General features: G+C 41.6%; 1 protein-coding gene across 2 annotated transcripts; it reads right to left on the reverse strand.

Annotated features, from left to right (window-relative positions):
• Window positions 1-4591: 4591 nt before the first annotated feature.
• LOC100842638 (serine/threonine-protein phosphatase 4 regulatory subunit 3) lies at window positions 4592-22963 on the reverse strand. 2 transcript variants are annotated; one of them, XM_024458686.1, is made up of 25 exons: window positions 22630-22963; window positions 18963-19043; window positions 17984-18083; window positions 17815-17899; window positions 17671-17720; window positions 17537-17602; window positions 16579-16658; window positions 15845-15904; window positions 14592-14691; window positions 14438-14515; window positions 14224-14291; window positions 14077-14145; window positions 13914-13991; window positions 13735-13830; window positions 13067-13137; window positions 11803-11880; window positions 11619-11712; window positions 8057-8155; window positions 7479-7693; window positions 7284-7398; window positions 6700-6831; window positions 6508-6615; window positions 6023-6132; window positions 5807-5905; window positions 4592-5634 (listed from the first exon to the last, which is right to left on the reverse strand). In XM_024458686.1, the coding sequence occupies exons 1-25, from the start codon at window positions 22708-22710 to the stop codon at window positions 5175-5177; spliced, it is 2673 nt and encodes an 890-aa protein (XP_024314454.1). In that variant the 5' UTR covers window positions 22711-22963; the 3' UTR covers window positions 4592-5174. The 2 variants fall into 2 exon arrangements, with proteins under 2 accessions (XP_024314454.1, XP_024314455.1); XM_024458687.1 differs by lacking the exon at window positions 17537-17602.
• Between the last annotated feature and the right edge of the window lie 1704 nt (window positions 22964-24667).

The raw sequence follows: 24667 nt of genomic DNA on the forward strand, positions 1-24667 counted from the left end.
GCCTTACTCTCACACATCAGGTTGTCTGGAGTCCGGACCCTCCGGATTTCCGGACTTTCCAAACTCCCTTCAAACGGTTTCCAAACTCCAGTCGCATCGAGGTGGGCAAGGCCGGGGCAAGGATTTCCACTGTGACAACCAACGTGAAATCAACAATTTATTGTGTGCCCCGTTGACAAAACCTCCGCCACCGAACCGACAACGTCCACCATGAGGTCAGAACCATCCACAATGGATGAAGGGAGGGTGACGGCATGCTTCTTGGCATAGAAAACAAAAAGGCACAAATGGTCGACAAAAGTCAGAATGTGCTATTTTCTTTCTCACCCTTTTGTCATCGTTCTTCTTTTTTTGCAAGACGGCCATAGCCATATTAACTTAACAACCCTTACATAGTTGTCTTTAAATTAAAAGAAAAATTATATGCAAGTTCTTGTATGTAAGCGTCGTTGTCTTCCTTCTGCACTCGCTAGTGGCGCACCTTGAGCGAAGCTTGATGCTGCCTCTTTACCTCTGAACCACGTTGGAGTCAGGAAAATATTCTTGATGTAGCAGCTAGGAAGTCGTCGATCGAAGCCAAATGACGCCGGCGATAGTGATTTGAGACACATACCACCATTCTGAAGAAGAAGAAGAAGACAAGGAAGAAGGTTGGATGACCATTCCAGATCTGGCCAGACGAATTTGAGAAGGCCTAGCCTCACTAACTCCACGATGAGCCCGGAGACGGCCAAGCCTCGCCAATTAAGGAACCCATGCACCGATACACACAGACTACCTACAACACAAAACTAAATCCACCACTACAGAAGAGCAGCGACCAACCTCCCCGTACTTCTCAACGCCACCGACGAATCGCCGTTGACGAGTTGGACGAGGAGTTGGGAAAACCTTATTCTTGACCCGCACAGTGCCACCATCACTACCATAGTGCCGTTGTCGCTTCATCAAACTCTAACTTTTGAGTACCTACTATAACACCAAGCCGGAGGTAGGAAAGTAGTTGCTTGCCAGCCAGCCGGCCAGAAGATGAGATGCGATCCGAGGCTAGGCGGCGGCTTGGGCATGGAACGGAAAACAAACAGATTAGTTCACTCTTTTGTCCTCGTTATGACTTAGTGCTCTTGGTAGAGAGGTGATAATGCGAGCGAAAGCTGTGTTTTTCAATAATTCTAGGGGTATGTTCTATATATAAGTAGGAGAACACCACTACTCAATTTTAGAAGGAGAACATCACTATTTGATTTTTCTAAACATGCAAGCATGTCACATCATCACATCATTAATTTGTTCACACCTATTTAGTGAAAACTCATATTTTTTGCACATGTATGCATGCTACTTTCCATCAAGCTATCACCACAAAGTGAAAACTTCCAATCTTTTCAATTTGGATTGCTATTCAATTTCACTCATGTACCGCAACAACATGCGGGACTTCATGTATATACAAGCTCAAGGCAATCAAGAAGCATAAGTAAATATATAACCCACAGAAAATTGGGCTAATACAACCAATCAATGTATTCTGCTCTTATGTATTCCCGAATCCGTGTTACGTCGAAACTTCTTTGGCGACTCAAATTGCCACTCAAAATAAAATTTCTTCTTTGCTTCCTCTGTAAGGGGGTCATTCTTAGTGAGGATAATTTGGTCAAATGAAACTGGCAAGAGGATACACGTTGTGACTTCTTCTGAGCACGAATCAATTCAACATCTTGTTTTTGATTGTGCAATGGCTAGACTTAGGTGGACGATGACGAAGTTCCACTTCGGCAATGCCCATGTTGATGGGCTTTGTGTTTAGGAAGAGCGACATGCGTGTGTGTTGGCGATCCCGTCGGCTAACAAGGAGACATTGGACACAGTTTTACCCAGGTTCGGGGCCCTTGGAAGGTAATACCTCTACGTCCTGCTCGTCTGATCTAGTATTGATGGAGAGATTACTGTTGGGAATATGCCCTATAGGCAATCATGTATGATGTAATTCCCAATGTATTCATAAATATTATTAAGTTGTCCTTGTTTGAACATCTGATATGTATCATTGAATATGTGATTTGATTGTGGAACTATGTATTCATGTTGTTCATACTAAATTGTCCTTACTCATTGAGGTTGTGCTGGACACATAATCTAGACTAATGTGAAAGTTGGCTGATGACTCAGTTCCACTTGTCATGGGCATGGTGATGTCATTCCAGCTTATACGGACTCGGCTAAAGAGTTTAGCGAGTCGGACTGGCCCATATTGAGATGCAACGAGTAGGTCGTCATTTGCATGTCTCAATCAATGTAATCCTTAGACCTGAGGTTATCGCACAATCCGAGTTGTGGATCACCAACTTAGGTTCTGTCAAACGTTGTTCCGTAACAGGGCAGTTATAAAGGCAGAGTTCGGGTTGACTGAGAATCAAGCTGTGTGATGTGGATAACCAAGATGGGATTTTGCCCCTCCGACTGGAGAGATATTCTCTGGGCCCTCTCGAGTGATATGATTCGGGAAGCATGGCCATGCGCGACTCGGTTAACTGTTAACCGGGTCGATCGACTAAGAATTAGTCGGATGAATCGTATATCACAGATCGAGAAGAGAGTTGAACTATTAAAGGGATGACGATTAATCGCCTATAGTTTGACAAGGTATATCGTGAGGCAAAAGGGACTAAGACGTATGTCACATTGGAAGGTACGTCGTCATGACTCGATGGTACTTGGGAGTCGGCACATTCTGCTAGGAGCCGCTACCGATTGATCGATTGAGAGTCGGACTCCAATCGTGTCCAAGTCGCCATGAGCCTGCGGGGTCACACACTTAAGAGCGGGAGCAAGTATTTGGTCGGGTTGGACCCGAACCGGAATTGGGCTGACAATGCGAGTTGGACTCGCAGAGTGGATGGGCCACAAGTGCTGGAGCCCACTTCCACTCGGTATATAAGCAGGGGCGTGGGATGCCTAAGGGGCACGGTTTTTCCATTCTCATGCGTTGAGAACCCTAGCCCCATTCAGTCCAACCGTCGCACCGGACCTAGCAGTCCGCCGCCGGAGCTCCTCCTCGCACGTGTGGATACCGGCAGAGGTGTTGTACGTTCAGCACTTCGACGATCGCGGGATTGGATTGGCTGGATCGGATCGAGGGACTGCACTGCATCAAGGCGCCGCATCGATAATCCGCAACTGCGCGTCTAGTGGTAATCCTCGTGGCCTTCTACCTCGGCTAGATCTTGGGAGTTCGCGTAGAAAAAGTTTTTGTTTATCTCTACGCGCCCCTTCAATTACAAGGTTGCCGTAGAGGCTATGGTGCGCAGATCGGATCTGGCGTGTATAACAGATGAGATCTGTCTCAGGGGAGAGGGTTGTGAGTTGTCCTACTTGTCTCCCACTCCTGGTCCTTTTTATATGCAGGAGGACAGGTCTCGGATGGAGTCCAAGTCGGTTACAATAGAGATATATTATAATTAAGCTTCCTTATCTTGAGTTGCAAGATTAGGCATCTGAACACCTGGAGCTGTAATAGGCTCCCGAGTGGGCTTCATGCTGGGCCATAAACCCGTAGTGGGTATGCCAAAGATGAGGACCCGAGTGGTCGTAACCACGTCAGACGACATTTCATTTGGCATTTAATATTACGCCTCCAAATAATATGGCCCATATTTTTGGGGTATGGTTGCAGGGACTTGACAAGACTTTGCGTCATCTCATTTTAGTAGGGGCGGTGGCAGTTTTTTGATCTATTTGGTTATGCCGCAATGACATTGTTTTTGATTAAAAAGAAAATACACTCATGTATGCAGGTGTTGCTCTCATGTACCAATTGGCTGCGATTATGGGCGTTGTTACAGAAGGTGCAGCACAAGAAACTGATGGAGTCTCGCGCCAAGCGACTAAAGTGAATCACCACGGAGTTTATATCCCGGTTTGAGTGGCATGCTAGCTTAGACTTCCTAGTTTGTAGATTGGTTTCCTGTGCGGCATGTCACACTTGTGTATGTGGTCATGTGTTTTCAATTGTTGAGAATAATGTATGACTTTAAACTATATGCATTTGAATGTAGAGGCCAGAGGTAATAAAGATCACATTATCTGAAAAAATGCAGCCAATCTTGCTTGCACAATGGAAAGAGCCCCGGGCTTGTCTCTCCAACGAATTAAATTAGCCAAAGGTGTGCGTTCATGAGCCCATGCTAAAGTCTCAATTAATTCCTGCCAATATCTAAGCCAGGAATCAAATAGACGTACGTACGAACACAGACGCCTACAGGCAGGCAAAAGATGTCGATACTCTATACGGAGTATACGTATACACGGACGTCCCTACATGCGACAAGTAACGCACGAGTATTTCGCTCGCGACTTGGAACCTGTTATTTCCTCCGTTACCAGAGAAATAGCAAAACTGTTGAAAAAACACAGATCATTGAGCAATGCGTATCATCAGTGGTGAATAATTCACAGAACGAGTGGATTAATATCCAATGTTTAAAAACACAAGCCTAAACTTTTAAGTCCCAGAAACACGCACTTAAACTTGAGCCTCAGGAGGACAAACTTCTCAAGCAGCAAATTCCTGGACCGCAAGACAGGGAAGTAGTTTCAGTTCCAAAATTGCACTACTATTCTTAAACCTCCTAATAGATTAATCTACCATAACACTCGTCCAAGATAAAGTATTTCCAGCCAAAACTATAAATCAACAAATTACAACTGTATAGGATATAGATAATATAAGCACAAACTGTTGCGAAACGCTGATCAACCGAAACTATCCTTTCCTACTTGTTTTACAACAGGAATATAAGACAATGATCCTAGGAAGAAATAATGGAGAAAAGTGCATATTCACTGCTCCTCCATAAGCTCATATATAGATATATAAGACAGTGCAGCAGCAGGAGCAAGACTCATGTCAATGCTGAACCCAAAGGCACGCCGATTCTCAGTGTTTCAGATCTTTCCTTGTGAACATAACTTTACAGGCTGTGATGGTAGCTGCAATTTCATTCAGGATATACAGACAAGTGCGATCTACATGACCCTGAATCATGCTCTTGAGATTTGAGATTAATGGATTTGGCCTTCACCAAAGCCAAACACTCGTTTGCTCCTTCTGTTGGCCAGCATTTGACGGGTCAGGTTCAGGGGCAAGCCAGCGCGGAGAAGAGCAGGTCAATTTGTCATCTCACTGAATATGGCTCTGAATCGTTTGCTTTTGTGGTATTTACAGTCTTCTCACTAGATAAATTGCCCATGGTTTTGATACAATCACCTCCAGTTTGCCGTGAAGTTTCTGCAGTCTCTGCAGAATGTTGCTGCTCATCAGAATGCGGAGCTTGCTCCCCCGAAACACCATTGGCCTCACAACTTGGCGAGCTCAAGGCAAGTGAATCCTTGTGTTTGCTAGCCAGACTAGTCAAAGCAGAAAGCTTGCCACAAGTAATCCTTGTTTCTATCTTCTGTCTCTTGCGAACCTCCCCATCTGCATGTTTGCCATCCGCACTGTTTACTAACTTCTGCTTCCTTGTGGTTATCTTTAAGAGCTCATCATCCTCTGCGGTCCTGTCGGGCTCCTTAGGTGGGGGATTGAAATCCTCATCGTCGTCATCAGCATAGTCCACGAGTCCACCAGATTTAGGCCTGCAAATATGAAAAAAGAAGATGAACCAGCGTCAACAAAATAAACTATATTATCGTATTATTTTTGTAAAATAAACTTTTTAAAAATTCTGTGCCATAATATTTCAGATTTTCTCATTTTGTGTAATGAAGGAAAGCATGTATTTAATAAGACTGTATAAAGACAATATACCTTGATGATATGTCATCAGCTTCACTTCCATTGGAAACACTAGCCTTAACTTCATCATTGTGTGCTTGTTTAGTCCGCCTGGTTGAATCTTCTTCATCACTAAGAAACAGATAATTACATCAACATTTAGAGCAGTCTAGTGCAGAGGAGGCCAAAGGGTAACCATCCTATGTTGCAAACAAGATGAAGCAACCAATGGCAAAATAAACGGAATACCTATCCTCGTTGAAATAGTCTTCCTCTTCCTTCTCAAGACCTCTTCCTTCTGCCTTCTTTCTCATGTCAGGCACACTAGCACTTAATTTCGTTTCAGAACTCTCCAAGAACTTGCAACAGAAAAATAGAAGGCTCACACTCACTGCAAATACTAATAGTAACATGGAGAAGAGTTCAAGACTACATCTTGGTATTTGTCTACATAGGTCAACCCAAAGCTTTTCATGGCTAATATAATTTGCTGGAGATAAGCCCCCAGACTTGTCAGAAGCAGGAACGGTTGGATTAGCCGACCCCCAACCACCACATGCAAACAAGTTCAAATTCAGAAAAACTAATTAAATCTTAGCTGATTTACCCGAATCTTCAATGCACATTTTAGGGGGTTCTGTATGTTTGTCAGAATTCTATTTTCCGAAAACAAGAGTACAAACCCAGGGGTGGCATCAAGATAAAATGCGGAAGTACCCAAGAAAAGGCTCAACCTGTTGATACTTGAGTTTGAAGGCCTGAATGCTCCCAAAGTGTTCGAACTTCATAAGTTTATCTGAGAAAGACTCAATAACATAGATAACAAGAGGTTTTAGATTTTCCTGCACAAGAAAGAAAAACAAAGAGTAAGCCACAGATCAAATTTATTACTCCCTCCCAGTACCAAAAAGTTTCGAAACATGTACCTTCCGTATGTGTTCCAACAGTTCAAGTATCCCTGACTGTAGCATGTTATATCTATCCCCATTTTCAACAAAGGCGTCAATAATTGGTTTCAACAAATTAAACTTCACAACATGGCGAATAAGATGCTCATCCTGCATAAAAAAACAAGTTGGGTTCAAATATAGTATCAAGGAGCTCGTTTTTAACTTATCACTTCCAGTCAAGCGTGCCAGCTGGCATGCTGAACATGCTACCAGACAGTAACAGCTATTGCATGCAGTCCACTGCCCACAATATGCATAATGGTAAAATGCTAACCTTGAGAGCAACAATGTTTCCTCTTTGTAGATTGGAAACGTGTAAGAGTGCATAATAAGTAGTAAAAGGTGAAGCACATCTAGTCTATGAATTTTTGCTGGATTAGCCAGATGTATGACGCATCAAGCAACCATAGAAACATTGCTCAAGCAGACCAAACAAAAGTATTTAAATTACTAGATTGGAAGTGCCCACAATCTAATCCAATTTCAGCTATATCAGAAGTGTGTATAACCTAATGATGGATGTGCTGACCAAACCAAGGAAAAAAATGGTACTGACTTACATTTCTGGATATAATGGTACGCATAAACCTAACAGCTGCGACAACCAAAAACTTCTCCCTCCGTCGAGTCAAGGAAAGAATTTTTTCTATCGCATTGTTCATAAGGAAGTTGCACCTGCAAGGATTATGAAGCTCATTTAGCAGGTGGGTAAGAGTACAGAAGTAAAATGTTGGATTGGTGGAAGAAGGTATTACTTAATTCTGTAGGGATGATGGACTACACAAAAACATAATAGTTCACAAACATTTAATAGAATTTCAGGCTTAAGACGATGCACTTCAATGTTTCTGCCAGTAACAGCTGAGTCAGATGTTGTTCGAGTCATAATCCTCGGGGGACAAGAGGATGCTATTACATCAACCAAATAGTCAAGATGCCTTTCATAGAAAATCTCAATAATAACATCTCTCTGCAACAAGGAGAAAGAAGAGTAAGTACCGACTGAACATTATAAAAAATACTTGCAGATTTTAGATACACTGGAACTGATTCAGGGCAGGGAGATGGAATGACAGTAAACAAACATCTCACGGGATTAGAACATAACAGCAAAGATGCAAAGTATCATAACTAGCATTAAGTGACACTTGAGGGAATCTTCAGATAACAGTGTTTACAGCAAAAATGCAACATTGCCAAGTGAATAGTGCACAAGAGAAATGCGACCGGTGGATAGACTTTTCCCACTGGTGATGACAAACAATAAGTGAAATTGAGGGCTGAAGACAGCATATAACATTCAAAACCTATTTCAGTATTAAAAGTAACTTACATGTGCTCCAGACATGGTGAAAGAATCCATCAATATACGCAGGATCTCTAGAAACTGACAGTGCATTTGCTCACCTAAGTCAGTTACCATTCCTTTAACCTGAAAATCAAATGATTTAAGCAGTTTCATTTTGATATTAGCCTCCAGAGTATGAAAGGAAAAACAGTTTTGCTATTTCTAAGTCGATGCTAACAACCATCTGATACAATCACTGAGATTCATGCAAGATTGATTCAAGCATAATAGATGTGAAAATCTTCATCAGATGGCTACGATTGTTGACTGAGAAATAACTATTTCTAAGCCGACTGAGAAATAGACACACACAATGAAAAACCATCTACAGACTAAGCCTTTTGTCCCATGCAAGTTGGGATAGGCTAGACATGAAACCCAAACAGAAATTTGTGGAGACTAAGAGTAAACACAAAAACAAAGAAATAATCAAGGTTCAGGCACATGGATTGCACAATTTCCAGGCAGCCCTATCGAAAACCAGATCTCTGGTGTTAAACTGTCCATGAGAACAAGAAAAATGTAAATATGCTCAAGTACAAAGATGCATGATGGAATATTTTTTGAGCATGTTAGCACAGTACTTCCATTTAATTAAATATCCGGAGCAAGAATAAGGTGCCATACATACAAAAGGTACACTGAACACCATTTGCCCACAATCCTATATACCTATACAAGGGATCCCCACTACAAATTTTTACCACACATGCAAGCTTACCACATCATCACATGCATCATCAATATATTCACACCTATTTAGCCATCCCCACTTCCTACACATGCAAGCTTGCCACATCATCACATGCATCATCAATTTCTTCACACCTATTTAGTGGGAATCTCATCACTAAATGTATTTCTTTGCCCATGCATCACGGTTAATTATATAACATAGACCAACTACTTTTTATGTAAAAATCGTTATACATTTTTTGTTATTTAGTTGGACCATAAGATTATTATTTGTTTGTGTACCAAGATTCCTTCGGATTATGACTCAGAATAGCAATTCCCTTATCAAGTAAACCGATAAACATTTGGTACAATTCTTAGATATACATTGCTTTAATTTTTTGTTGTCTAGAAAGTAATTGATCATATAATTTCATTATATGCTTAATCTATAATTTTAGATACACATTCTTTGCTAATCAATTTCACCATGTATGTTAACTAAAATATCTCGCAACAACATGCAGGGAATCATCTAGTTGTTTCTACAGATAATCCATTTTACACCTTAACTATTACCAAATTCCAAATTTCACTTTACTTCAGAATCGTTCATGTTCAGAGTTCAGACCTGTTGAAACACCCCCTTAAGATTGAAATCATTGTAGTTTCGGATGGCACCTGACGTGGCAAAATTGCGGCACACGGATCAGTGGCAAAAGAGGGGAAGAGATTGTTTTCAAGTACATTAATTCTGGTGGAGCTCTACCAGTGGCTAGAGCAGGGAAAGCCAAAGGTGGACAGCCTTAAAAATGAAACCCAATGGAGCAACAAGGCCCCAAGGGTGACAACAGCACACCAGAGTGAGCTGGTTTACCGATGGCAGGGCCTCCACAAAGCGGCAGCTCCAACCTGTTTTTTTTTTTTGAATGGGATGATGATTATGGGCACTAGGGAGGAGAAGGATGCATTGGTGGAAGCTTATGTCATAAATGGCGACAGCTATTTCACCTTTGAGTGCAGAAAGGAGGATGGTGCGGCTGATGCAGCTCTCATTCTTTGAGGGCTGACACCTAAATGGTTGCGACATTGACAGTACGGTAAGGGCACTGTTCGAAGAAGGTGGTGAAAATGGCAGCAATGACGACTATATCACGGAACCCTTATTTTTGAACATTTGTTATCAAAAAATCATAACTTCTGGAATTTTTATCACTTAACCACAACTATTCTGCTAATCCTTTTCAAGAAACCCATAATTTGACAATCAAGCATTCTAACCACGGTTCTGACTGGTGGGGTCCACACATCAGCTTCTATGGAAGAAATAAGATGGGATTTTGCGTTGCGACATTGACAGTATGGTAAGGGCAGTGTTCGAAGAACATGGTGAAAATGGCAACAATGACGACTATATCACCGAACCCTTATTTTTGAACATTTGTTATTAAAAAAATCACAACTTCTCAAATTTTTATCACTTAACCACAACTATTCTGCTAATCCTTTTCGAGAAAACCATAATTTGACAATCAAGCATTCTAACCACGGTTCTGACTGGTGGGGTCCACACATCAGCCTCTATGGATGAAATAAGATGGGATGTTGCCTACCCGGTCCAGTTCTACTCAGTTCAGGCCTGGCCGTGTGGGCATCCAGTTTATGCAAACAGGTGCACTGCCAATGTGATGTATCCCGTGCATATTATGCAAACAGGGGCACAACAAGCAGCTATACATATATCCTAGTTTCGCGCCATGTTTCTCCAGTTATAGGAGGCTTGGTCAGGCCCGAACCGGGGTCGAATAAGGTAGAACCAGAACGGGCAGGCAAAACCCCATCTTATTTCTGCCATAGAGGCTGACGTGTGGGCCCCGCTAGTCAGAACCACGGTCCGCATGCTCGACTGCCAAATTATGGGTTTCTCGAAACGGATTAGCAGAATAGTTGTGGTTAAGTGATACAATTTCCAGAAGTGGGGTTTTGTGATAACAAATGTTCAAAAGTAAGGGTTCCGTGGTATTTACTCTAAATATTACAAGGAGGGGGCAGTGATCAGCGGCAAGGCCTCGTCAAAGAGATCGGAATAAAAGGAGAGATAAGTATGACATAGTAATTATATGCGCCTATTTACCAACCGCTGTCCTTAGGTTTTCATGTCAGCTAAAACCACTCCTGTTTTGGGGTCAAGAGGGGCAGAAACACATAGGTTACACCCAGGAACATGACCTGCTCCTTGGTGAAAAGAAAGTATGCTTCAAAGGCCAAAAACAATTGGAAATGTTATGCTGTAAAAAAAAACAATTGGAAATATTTGCACATGTAAATGTGCAAGAACTGTGTGCTTGTAAGTTGTCATGGAAAAAAAAGAGCAGTTATCAGTTATGCGTGTAAAGAAACGACTTGGTGCTTACAAAGGTTGCTTTTTTAGAGCATTGAAATTTGTTTATTTTGTCCAGGGCACAGAACTCATTTTTCCATGAAAATTGACAAGTAACTTTTTATGTTTCTAAGTTTTATTTCTCAAATTTACTGTCCATCCCGGGAGCACATGCTCTTGGGAGCTATTTTGCCTCTCTCAAGAAGAGGGGCTATGTTATTCGGTTTTGAGAGTTCGAGGGTGAGAAGCTACATATTCGCAACTGAGGTTAAAATTTGGGCCGGCATGAGTTGAGGGGTGTAAAATGGGCATTTTAATACATAGCCGCAAGCCGCTCAAATATTTCTTGCAGAATTGCAGTAGATGATAAAATAGTGCAAAAATACTAAAATGATGCAAATAATCAGACACAAAAATAGCTATAACATGAAAACCCTAGGCCTATGAATTACTGGATGCAGTACTGCAGACCTAAAAGAAGCTGCAACTTACCAAAAGTCCAAGAAGAGAATTTCCTTCTTGCTGGACAATATATGACCTCAATAGGTTAGGGTCCTGGTTAAGAAAAAGTATAACAATGTCCGTCCTGCATTGGTCAAATAAAATGCAAAGGAAGTTAGAACAAAACAAGTTGCGTCAACAATGAGGGTTTGATTTAACAGATCTTGATAAGTACCCAGCCAAAACAATTTTTTTGTCTTCACTCTGTAACACATCAGAAACGATTTCAAATACACCTTCACCTGAAAGATCCCTGAAAAAAATAGATAGTTAACTAATAATTTTCTACTAGGAAGTCCTACAGTTCAACACAAAGTTCGCAGTAACTAATTTCAAACATCAGCTGCTTTGTCTTCAAATTTAATCCCCGATGACCTAATTACAAGATATGCTTTAGCAAATGTGAAGCTAAAATGATAGCAAGTAAAGCATGGAGCTGCCAGAGAGTTAATACAATGGCGCTACCACCTCAGGCACAGCAATGTGATACGCTCTATTTACAAAGAAGATAACTTGAGACAGCTAATCCGCAGCAAAAATCTTGCTTAGCCGAGCGCCCAAGTAAAGAAGCCAATTATGCAGATTAACAGGTCAACCACCAGTTAGGCAGTTACAAGGACACATAAATGGTTGTCAATCTTTTGCAGCACTAGCCATTGTTAACTGGTGTGTTTGGATTGTTGCCAAAGAGCACCAAGCCAATTTTTTGGTCATGACAAAAAATTTGGTGTTTGTTTGGGTGGTTGCCAACTTTTTGCCATGCCAACTCTAGTTCATTTGTTTGGCCAAAGATGGCCAGCTCATGGCAAGCAAAACCTTGACCAATATTTTGGCAACCAAATTTTTGGTAGGACAATGCTGAGCTCAAACCAAACAGCCCCTTAATTTTCAGCCCCAATTGCAGATGCGGTGTGCTCCAAATGCATAAGCTAGCAAGGGCTGAGCGCAGAAACGGGTGTGCACTCTGCAGTGGCAGCGACACCTATTCGAGTGACAGCAGCTGCAATTTCAATTTTTACAGCAGAGGCGAAGCGAGCGGCACCATCCATGGGAGGCAATGCGAACAGCAGAGGTGACACGCTAACGCAGCAACGCCTCTGCAAGAGAGCTTGCAGACGGTAGCACCAATGGACGGAGGCTTTCCCTTAAGGTATGCAATAAGCATGTGCAGTGTGCTCTTTGAATACTAGAAGCTTATGGGCAGCCCAAACAGGTACTAAGCTCCGTTTGATATTCACGTAACTATTCTCCGATAGGAGTTTCACACAGCAAGGCACACAATGAAAGAAGAGTTGTAGAACCAACAGGGCTTATATTTGCATAATCGACAAAGCATGAAGAAAAAACCCATGGACCATGGCTTTCTTGTTTTGCAAGACAAATAAATCCTAGCCAGAGGGCATAGGACCAAAAAAGAAACAAAGCAAACAAGTACATACCTAAACAGCCGTAGTTGTTGAACAAGAGGCAAACTCTTACTAAGAGTGCAAAACTCATGCAAGAACAGAACCTGCAAACACCAGAAGCGTCATCAGCATTGTCAAGAGAGAAGACCAAAAACATTAGGTACGTCCAACTCAGCATTCCAGTCATTGCAACAGATATAAATGCATGTAAAAGCAACCACCATCTAGATCACCTCAACCTGAGACAACATAAAATGGCATTGAGCATGAGGCCAACGTGTGCCCCAGAGCACATGTTAAACCACAAAACTTTGCAGTGGGGCGTCTATCTGGACTCGTGTAATACTACGCAGGAGAACTCCAACATCCTACAGAAAAACAAACTGGTCTAGATAACTATCAAATTTAATCATTACGCGCCATTACGCATCCAAATTCCCTCTGATGAAAACATCATGAGTTCATGACTGCATCAAATAACTCGCAACAACAGATTTTGGTACTTAATCATCACGTGCAACAATGCCAAATTAGGTATTCCTCTGACTATTCAGTATAGGAATTGTATCTGTCAGCTACATTATTAAATTAACCAAACTTTGTGGCAATAGCAATGCTAAGGAATCGATAATAATGTTCATCCAGAAACAGTTCCACCAAGAGAAGGATATTTCAAAATATGTGGTGAAGCCATGTCTCACCAATTCTCTTTTGGATTCCAAAGAAATATTTGGCGATCTCATCCTAGAGAATAATTCTTGGATAAAGCAAGCATCGTCCTTTAGCAAGGAAATAACCTGAGACAGAGTATTAAGGTATAAGTGGCCAAAAAAGAATTTATGAGGACACCTTAACACTAGGTGAAGGCTGGAACACTAACAGCAGCGTTGTTCGTATGTATCATTGTGTTAAGACTTGCAAGAGTGGCATCATCTAATATCCGTGGCAATACAACATCCTGCATATACCAAAAGGAGACCAATTTTCAAACATGCAAAAATAAAATATCAACAGGATTGAATCGTGAAAAAAATGTTACTGACCTTAAGATAGCCAATTCTATATGTTTGATGTATCTTTGAAACCACAGAAACATTTTTGATAGGTATGGCCTGCGGAGGGAACAGAGCTTACAATAAATTACGTAGTATTTCTTTAGGAAAAGCTAGAGAATGCAAAGATCAGTATACCTCTTTAAAAACTACATGATCCTTCAGAAAAATACGATGCTTTTGCACTTTAGCAACCTCTGGATCATCTACAAGTTAGAACTCACTAAAATTAGAAGGAAAAATTGAAACAGACTCTGGGCTTTCAATTAAAACCATATCATACATAATTTCAAGATATGATAAAATTATGGGAGAAACAAGAGAAAATAAGAAACTGAAGGAGAAATCATACATTCAAGGGCACCTATGATGTCAAGAATAAACTCGTCAGAGAAAATCTTATCAAAGATTGATGGACTGTTCAACAATACTGCAAAACAGAAATTACAGTGAACAGAAGATTAAAATATTCTACTGAGCATATTCTAATGCAGATATGTACTTACTGATTCCCCTGACAAGTTTGAAAATCATGTGAAGATCATCTAAATTCTCTAAATCCTCGCACATCCTAAATATGTCCAGTAGCTTCGGGAAAAAATCACGCTGAAAGGATGACAATCTGTAAGTAGTCTAGTTAAGACTTTAATTACTTTATGTTGAACAGGCATAATAAAATAAAAAATGAGGCCTCCGAATCATCATTTCTAAGCATCTCATACTAATCCCTTCTAAGTTTTCAATTCTAAACAGTTTGATGCTGATGCTATTTACACCATGCCAACAAAAAATGAGGCAGCAATGAATATCAGCAATAAGGCAGCATGGATCAATTATTAAACAATCCTTATTAGGACATATGAAGTGGCTAAGTAGGGAAAAGTCCAACCACCGTCATGGAGCTATCTGTAACATCAGATTAATCTCAAGTGACACCAACGCGAGATCATTCACATAAACGGTAACACTTCAATGAAATCACTACAAAGCCAAAATCGTTAAATTATGACGTTCATGGAGCTGAAAGGTAATATCATAAATTGCACTTTAGATCAACATTGATTTTTTTTAAGGGAAGCTCAACAAAGTCATCTTGAGAAAACAAATCAGGAAAACACAACTCTCAAACAAACATTTGCGTACAATGAATTGAAAAATATCGAAAACACTTAACATTACGCAGACAAAATTAAGCTAGTTCATTAATCAAGAGATAAAATAGTCCCTCAGGATACTGGTACTATACCAGAATCATATGCAGAACAAAAAATCATGTATAAAAACAACTATTCTGAAAGCACACCAGATGAATTTATTTCATCTTATGTCTCATCCAAGTCACTTTCCCAGTGGAAAATAACCTAAAAAGCAAATCGAGCAAATGCGAGCACGCAAATGATGAATGACTGCAACTACGTCAAAAGTGGCATCTAAACAAGTAAAACAGTATAGTAATAACGGTGCCACATGCCGCACAAGGAGGTCCCTTCAAAACAGTAGGTCCTATACAAAAAGATGTGGGTTCACTTTTTATTATTAGTAATGAGAAGGCAGCAGACTGATCCCTCTATGGGCTTTTATCAAGATGGAGCTTTCCTACCCTTAAAATTCTTCGAGAGGAGGAAGGATTAGCTTCGCTTTCATGACTAAATGAAAAATTTGTTTCACAAGAAAATTGGCACAACAAGGTAATGGGAGTAAATAAATATGGTACATGTGACCATGGCACCATGCCACAAAGAAAGGTTAGATGACTTACATCTTGTGTTATCAACTCAGCCACACGCATTTGATCTGTAATGCCACCCTCCAATATAGTCTGCAGATTTTGATCAGCGGTATTTTAGCAGTAAATAGATGTTTGGATTTTGTAGCATAGAGTACAAGTCATCCAAGTACTGTAAAGCATATGTCAAAGTTCCCTACTTGTAAGGATAGCACTCAAATTACTCTAAACCCGTTATTATTCTCGAACACACTCTAACCCCCATACAGTTCAGGCTTCACCACAGCACATGTGATACCTAAGGCCACCCGAAGGAAAAGAAATGGTGTGCAGCTTTAGAACCATTAAAAAGATGAACATGCCAAGGATAGTAGTTAACTAGTTAACATTATCAATAATGTCATTCAATGGGCAGGCAAATTGTCCTAATTTTGGAATATTTCATATGATACCATAGTTATGGAAAATATCAGTAATTACATCTGAAGATAAGGAAACAGAGCTTTGCCCTACACATTAGTGGATGGCTGCCAGCACAACAAGCAAAGACTTGAAGGTTGCATACTGGATTCCTGATTTTCCACATGAATATTAATCAAAGATGAAACTTTAAAAACGTGATCAGACAAAGCACAAACCTCACAAGACAAGAAACATATAGCACTAAACCAAAACAGAAGGGAATAAATAACAGTTGGAACTTAGCATGATAAATAAACCTAATAAGAATTAACTTTATACAAGAAAAGTATAAAAATAAGCCATACCTTTAAAATCAAAGGAAGATTGGATAAATCAACAGGTGGAAGTTCCCTCAGCTCACCATTAACAGAGCGGAAGGACTCGTCTGCAGACGAATCCACAATTAGATACAACAGTGCAACGGGGACACTTCTAGGGCACCAGGTGCACGGCTACGCAGAAAGGTATGCCAAAGCAACTTAATGCATGCCTTTTATCAGCAAGGGTAAGGCACTGAGTGCACTTCAGAGTATAATAGAGGGTAAAACAGAAGTTCGAGAAGAAACCAAGGAACACAAAACATCCATTGATAAATGAGGCCCCACAGGACAGTGGGAGCGCTCTAACTCTTGAGCTTTCATGGATTCTCAGTGGTCACTTCAGGAGTTATAAGTGGAGAGCTGTAATTCTATCATCAACTTTACCCCAAGAAAATGGCAAGGTGATGTTTGCTTTTTTGGCAGATTCTCATGTGTAATAGCCACAAACAGGGAACAGAATAAAATTGATCCAACCGAGATGTGTATGGGGGCTTGCCACCAAACCGAATCAATCCTTTCCAATATTTGCACTTGATGCTTCTCGAGCACATGTTTTGTTTGGCGTGAACGCCAGGAAAATTAAGGACATGGTATCTCAAGTGTATTTGCCATCTTTGACAGCAATGAAAGTTCATTACAACATGATGTGCTCTTAAAATTTATGAATACAAACAATACGACTCTGATATTGAACCACATTTTAGGGTTTTTGATCGCAACTCCTTCGAATGTATTTAATGATAGCAAAGCCAGTAATAATTTTAACTGTGAAACTAATATTGCAAACCGAGCCTGGCGGCTGGTTACTAATTCTACTAAGATAGTGCCTGATTTAGATTCTGATAATGATAAAGCCACTGATCATAACATAACACCAAGCAGCAATGGTTGATTTGGCTAGAATTTAAGCAGTGTAACACGTATTTAGCAAAATGGGATCTACCATGTGAATGCAATACTCTAGAGGCTTCTAGATGTTCCGACGCTGGACGAGGACCAACTTCAAGAGCTGCAGAGCATAATTAAAGTAAGACAAAGTAGGATGATATGAACAGCAGCAGGCTTTAAGCAACTCACCACCAAGGTTATTGAACTGAAGGTTCCTCTGTATATCACAGATGTTATCCCTGCAGATAACCACCAAGCATACAAAATAAGACATCAGTGAGTAATAATTGAAGAAAATCGGTAGATACAGCGTGGTTCCTTCTCTTGAACTACCATATGTAGGAGCACCCTGCAGCTTCCTGAAAACTCAGTGCTAATTCTGTTGCTGCTTCTGGATCCCTCCATGAGATGATTGTTTCTAATGAAGAAAATAGGTATAGTAAGTTATGTGATGAATAGAAATGCTTAGCTAAATACAGATAAGTAGAGTACAGTAGCTCACCTTCTTGCTTTCTGTAGATATCTTCAGACGTAATGTTGTGAACGAGCAGTGTTTCATTATCCTCCTCATCCAAAACAGTCAGACCAAGTTCTTTTGAACCCTGAATCAACCCACGATTGACTCAGTTAAGATCCAACAATGGTACTACCACAAATTGGAATTGATGACACATCAACAGAATATAGCAGGACTGTGCATCTAGTTTATGCTAACTACCTCCGTTTCTGTTTGTAGGTCCTGCACGTACCCCTAGGTCGACAATTTAACTCATGTAACATAAATTTGAAATCACAAAGATGTTCTATTTTCTAAAGATATAACTATTGTGAGTTCAAACTTATGTAACATGAGTTAAATCGTCGACCTACGGGTACGTGCAGGACCTATAAACCGAACAGGAGGTAGTAACAATTACTTGTATATTTTAATAATACATTGGCAAGATATTTTAGATTTAAGTAGATTAGATAACTATGCACACACCCAATTTGTTATGCCAGCCCACATGGCTCATCAGTGGCTGTTAGTTTATTTGAACAGTTCAAATGGGATTGGTCACCATATAAATCCAAGTAGGGAAAACTAGCAGCTCTGGATTAACCCTTTGGGGAAAGCAAGGACTAAAGCCCAAGATGCTAAGGTATGTGTGATTTCTCATGCATAAGGTTCCACTAAATAACACACATATGTAGGCCAAAAGAATACATTTTTGCTAGTGGGCCTATGTACCATTTGGACCCAAACGAAGCAAAGCGATCAACAGAATGTGTCGTTAAAATAAGACGTGAGAAAACACTACTACTAGTCCAGACTCCAGAGAATTCAGAATTGTTCATCATGGCACGAGGGAACAACATAAACATTCTCCCCAGAATAGACAACAGTTAGAGAAAATAAACAGCTGGCAAAGCGTAAAATTTAACTTATTAGAACCTTACAAAAGAAATAAATGAAAGATATCATCCATGTTGATGCATACCTCAATGTAGTCAATAGCAACATGCCCTGTTCCCTGATCATCCCATTTCCCTCCATCCCTCAAACGGTACACTTTCACACGCTGGAACAATTACCAGATGTAGATACCATTATTTACACAATGTACAATAATATACACAGACAGAAATGAGATGCATAAACTTCCTTAATAGATATGTCCGCACAAATTGAACTTATATAATAGATAAGTGCAGACTGGAACTTGGTTAAAGTGGCTTAGTACAAAGAAATTGCTCTACATGAGAAAAAGCATACAACCATACATCAAAATAGGACGCTCTCTTGACAATGGCCTGGTACCAGTTTATGGTATGCTACTCCAAGGAACAGGTAAGTTAGTTTTTTTATTGAATCACAGTATTCGGTCTGGAATCCTTATGAACTTCAATATTTGTGCCCAAAACACTTAGCAAGTTGCGGACTTTTGGTTTGGCAGTGCTGCTAAAAATCAGATCATCAAAAGTTGAGCGTCCAAAACTTGGTTGCCATTGAATTTGAGCACAAGTTATTCATGTTCTAGACCTTATTATGTACAATGATGGACAAACCATGGCCATCAATGTTTGCTAACAAGTGAAAACTGCAAATCTTGCTTGTCAGTGAGCCACATAAATTCAAGCCATAAAATCTGGTTTAAGAATAAATGACAGCCAAACCACTACCTATAGAGACATGTGTTCCTTTTCCTCACCCAGTTTCTATGCAAAGCTACGTGCGCCAAAAAATTCAAAGCACAATGCATCCTTATCCCATTAGGCCCTGTTCGTTTGCAAGATTCCCTGCAGGGATTGAGAGGGATTTGAGGGAAGATGAACTAAAATTGAAGAGTTCCCCGTTGATCCTGGCCGGGGTGGGCACAACCGAACTGGCCCTTAGTTGATTAGATCTACTTGTCAATTAACAGCCAGTCTAGTTCTTTTGGGCTGTTGCTATGTATCAATTTACGCAATGAATAAGCTGTTAGATCATTTTATCCTTGCAACCCATCATACTGTTACTGACTGAATAAACCGATCCTGGTTTGTTGCACAGCAAGTGAGCAGCAGAACTGTAGCACACAGTTATCATCATCATCGTTTGAATGGCAGAATAAGTACTATAAGATGTTTGGACAGTGCTCTCAGCAGACGTCCAAGGAGCGTCATAACTCAAAGTTCTCTATTCTCTTTCACAGAAGAGGCTGGCACATTAGGTAAACCAAGGACCCATTTTTCAGCCAGCTGCTCAAAAGCTTGACAGGAACACAGAAAGTACTTGTGCCAGCATAGGGCTAGCTCTACAAACACAGCATACCCTTGGTCAGTTTTATTCCACAAAGATAGTAAAGTAAATTTGTAATTTCATTTAACAACACATGCATCAAGTGGCAAAGGATCTCTGGTGGAAATATGTCTTGAAGCAATTAAAATGTTCAGCCATCAGTTGCCACACCATGGCTGGGAATGGTTGGATAATCTCCCGAGCACACCTTCGGTATGGTTCTATCTCACAACTTGCACAATCTCTTTTATTGCATGCTACAGAGAAGGATATTATGCTTCGTGACTACTTGGCACTAAAGAATGGCAGTTGTATGTGCTTTTTTTTCATCCTCTAAAGCATTAATGCTCTAAAGTCGGCCCAGTCAGATCAAAGATAAAGATTGTCTCCGATGCAGATTACTCGTCTAAGTTTAGTGCTTACAGGCTTAGATAGACAATGTCACCAGACAAATATGCACAGAACCTATTGACAGATGGGTTTGAAAGAACAAATGTATGCTAGAACCCTAGCACACAAGCCTTAGTGAATCTGAATTGTGTGCTTCTAGTCCTCCTAATAGTCTAATACCCTGGAAAACCAGTGGGTATATGATTTTCAATTGTCAATTTAACAGGGACTGTTGGAGCGCAATTGCCATGACATGTAAATGAAAAACTAGGTTTTAAAGCTTGCCCGTAGCAAAACCTAAAGCAGTAATAAGTCGAGTTTTTTTTTCTATGAATAGGTTACCCGATGATGCTGGCATAGTCTCGGGCATATTTATCTTCAAAGGACAAATGCATGTCTGAAAAGGTGAGCAAAATAAATTTATGTGGAAGAAGCATCTTATTGTATATTTTGTACTTGTACAGTTTGACATTAAAAAAAATATCAGTCGAGCTCCCTACTACCATTCCCCATCAGACAAAAGGAATGTACTATGGGCCAAAGTAGCATAAAAAGCAGGAGATACCTGTTGGGCAGAAGATACATGATTGTATTGTGCAGTTGCATGCACTGACATCGTGATATGATATGACAGTTACTATTTAGTATTACTGTTAGTGTGATTAGACGGATTGCTAGTATTATGTGCAGGTATTTGAGTGCAACATGTCTCAAAGTTAAGATAGTTCTATTAAAAATGGTCAAGATTATTTTGGAGATATCCATCAAAAGGCTCTTTTGTTGAGAAAAATCAATCTGATCCAGGAATATGATTGGACATAACCACAATGACCGGTCAGTTACCTCTGAGATTCCAAATGATTGGTGTGCTTGCTTAGGTTCTAGTAGGTGGTAAATAATACAGCATAGGGAATGAGAAAGCATGCAGACTGTTACCTCCGATTGCATATGAACAATGATGCTCCTCAAAACTGACATACGTATGTTTAGAGTTTAGACCCCCTTAAATAAATGCTTAGTAAATAAGTGATAAATTAAAGGTACGTACTACCACGGGATCACATGCACGTTAGCTCACTGGAGCGACGGCTCATCCCCCATCACGCGAGCATAAGACAAAAGCAAAGGGCATGCATGCATCCCTGGAAAAAAATACAGCAAGAGTGATACCAAATCTAAGGGTCCGTGACACGTCTCGCCACAAGACCAGAGAGCTGTCGACCTGTCGTACACCCCATATATTTCCCATGAATTAAATACGAGTCTCCAAGACCTCAATAAAGACACATTTGAACAGAACCCTCATATCCCATGCAAGTTGCACGTAAGGTCAGTACAAAACTAGTCATGGCTAAGCACAGTAGCAGACTATGTGTGGCTTTGTTTTCACTCCCAGATATGAACAGAGAATAATAACTATGTGTCGCTTTGACTTCAGCCTCATACAAACAGGAAAGAACGAAGAAACCTTTTTATTAAATAATCAAATTATTTATGCTGGAAAGTAATTATTACATGAATTTCATAAGGCCCAAACTCCTCACTTAGCAGCATACAGTTCACTGGCAGAACTTAAGGCCGAGTAGCTCTATAGTAAAGCATATGTAGTTAGTTCAGCAGACAAAACATGGAGCCTTCATTCCCTTCTTTACCAGAGCGACATCCCATAAGCGTCTGACAAAATATAAGTTATGCCCAATCAGCCAATCTCTCGATAAAACACAGAACTGGCCGATGCTAAAGTATCAACTGGGATCTAGGGCATGTTGGGCTTCCAGGAACTTCCCACCCCTTATATCCCCATGACGTATTCGAGCAGCTTCCTCCAGAATCCGCTGCGCCCTATAGCAGCGGAGAGTCAATCGGAACACGCAACCGTGGCCGCCCAGGCTAGGCTAAGAACGAGCCCCGCAAGTGGATCTATCTACCAATCTAGTTCACCAACAATAGAAGCTTCCAGAACCCTACAGAGCAACCAAGAAGTGCGGAGCCCTCACCTGCATGCTGCTGCTGTGCGCCGCCGCAGCCGCCGCAGCATCTCCCCCGGCCTCCGCCTCCCTGTGCTCCAGCTCCCCCATCGCGCTGCGGTGACCGCCGCCGCCGCCTTCCAGAGCCGCCCTAGAGATAGCGGGAGCCTCTCTGCCGCCTAGGGGAAAGAGCCTCTCTTGCCGCCGGGGCGCTCCGTCAGTGGGTCGAGGACGCGGGCTGCGAAACCCTAACCACCATCGACGAGCTCCCCCGCGGCCCCTCTCCGCCCTCGCTTCTCGCGGCCTTGGCTCGCCTTTCCCCTTTTGCCCCCTCTCGTTTTCGCGAATATTTCGTGTTCGTCTGTTTACCGACTCCCGCAGTGGAGAAAGGAATTTGAGGGATTGGCACGCGTTGGATATGTCATTAAGGTTTTCTTCTTTCTTTCTTTCTTTCCTTCTTGTTTGTAACTTTGTCAGTATTACTGTTTCGAGGAAACTGCACGAATGGTAAAAATGGGAGATTTTTTTAGCGCATGTGCTAAACCCAAGGAAAAAAAAACGTAGTGCCATGGACAGCATACAAGTAAAGATGTAAACCATGTCGAAAAGACAAGGTAAAGATTTTGGATCGGTGTCAAACTCACACCGGGAAGGAGAAATCAGGGTGAATCATGGAACGCGAGAGTCAGAGATCATCAGGCGCAGATCCGCTTGGGTGGAGGCAAGAGACGGCGGGTGGTAGAGTACGCGATGTGCTGCAGGACATCAGAGGTCGAGTGGGGACCGAAGTCAAGAAACAGTGGTGGAATCTGGCTCAACGATGACCTCGATGCGAAGTGGTGCCCGGGGGGGGTGGGGGGGGTGGCGGCAGGAGGTGGAGCGGCAGCGAGAGGCATAGTGGTGATGGGCGACGGTAGGAGGCGGAGAGACGGGAGGTGGAGTGCTGTCGGAGGTAGAGTGGTGGTAGGGCGGCGCAAAACGCTGCTTCCACTGTCGCCTACCATCATTGTGCGGGAGAGAGGGTTGGGGGATTCGAAGGATGGGGGAGTCTATTCGGGGAAGGAGGTGGGAAATGGGAAGGGTTTCCTAGTTATATACCATATGGAAAGTTTGTTGTAATATTGATGAACTCTGCGGGCAGTGGTTGAATGGGCATCGGCAGGATGTGTCAGAAGCCGAGGAAGCCTCCCGTTTGATGCTTTTCCACCAATGGTAATTCGGGTGAGCTGCAGGATGGAGCTGATTTAAGCTTTTGATTTGTAATACACCAAGGCAAAAGTGGTCCCAAACTGGGCCTAAGCTCGGATGCTTGAGAGTCACTTGACTCACAAAATGCAGAGACGCCTGTCGAGGTTGGTTGTCGGCAATGATCATTGTTATGCACTTTGTATTTTAGGGGAGTGACGTGTGTGTTGCTGATTCCTTCAGCTAATAAGGACGCAAGAGGCACGATTTACCCAGGTTCGAGGCCCTCGTGGAGGTAATACCCCTACTCCTGCTTGTCTGAGCTGGTATTGACGGAAGATTACAATATTGCCGGAAGGCTATGGTGCTCAGATTGGATCTGGCGTGATGTGTATAAGAAGTGGCTTGTATGTGTCTAGATGGCTCCTCCTTGGTGCCCCTCCTAGTCCTTTATATAGGAGGCCAGGTCTCAGGTGCAGAGTCCGGGTAGGTTACAAGTTGAGAGGATTTCCTTATCTTGCGCAGCACTCCAAAGTTCTTGGGCTTCATGAACCGTAGTGGTCATGGGCCTCCAGTTGGGCCGCACAAGGTTTGCCAACTGCGGGAACCTGATAGGTCATACCACGTTGACGCCTACAGAGAAAGTAACTTCCTGATGAAGGAGAGAGGAGAATGGAAAGAAATACGAGGCGCGTGAGAGAGAGAAAGACGAAAAGGCAGGAATCTATTATTCATTGTCTCATCTGTGTGGTGAAAGTACCGTGTGATATAGCAGGATTCGAACTCGATATAGCACATTGTCCGAGTTGCCATTGCATGCAAGTGTGATGGCATCAAGGAAGACGATGTCATGACAGATTTGGACTTTGGATTTGGTGGATCT

The sequence above is a fragment of the Brachypodium distachyon genome, chromosome 2 (assembly GCF_000005505.3).
Source record: "Brachypodium distachyon strain Bd21 chromosome 2, Brachypodium_distachyon_v3.0, whole genome shotgun sequence".
Classification (NCBI taxonomy): Eukaryota; Viridiplantae; Streptophyta; class Magnoliopsida; order Poales; family Poaceae; genus Brachypodium; species Brachypodium distachyon.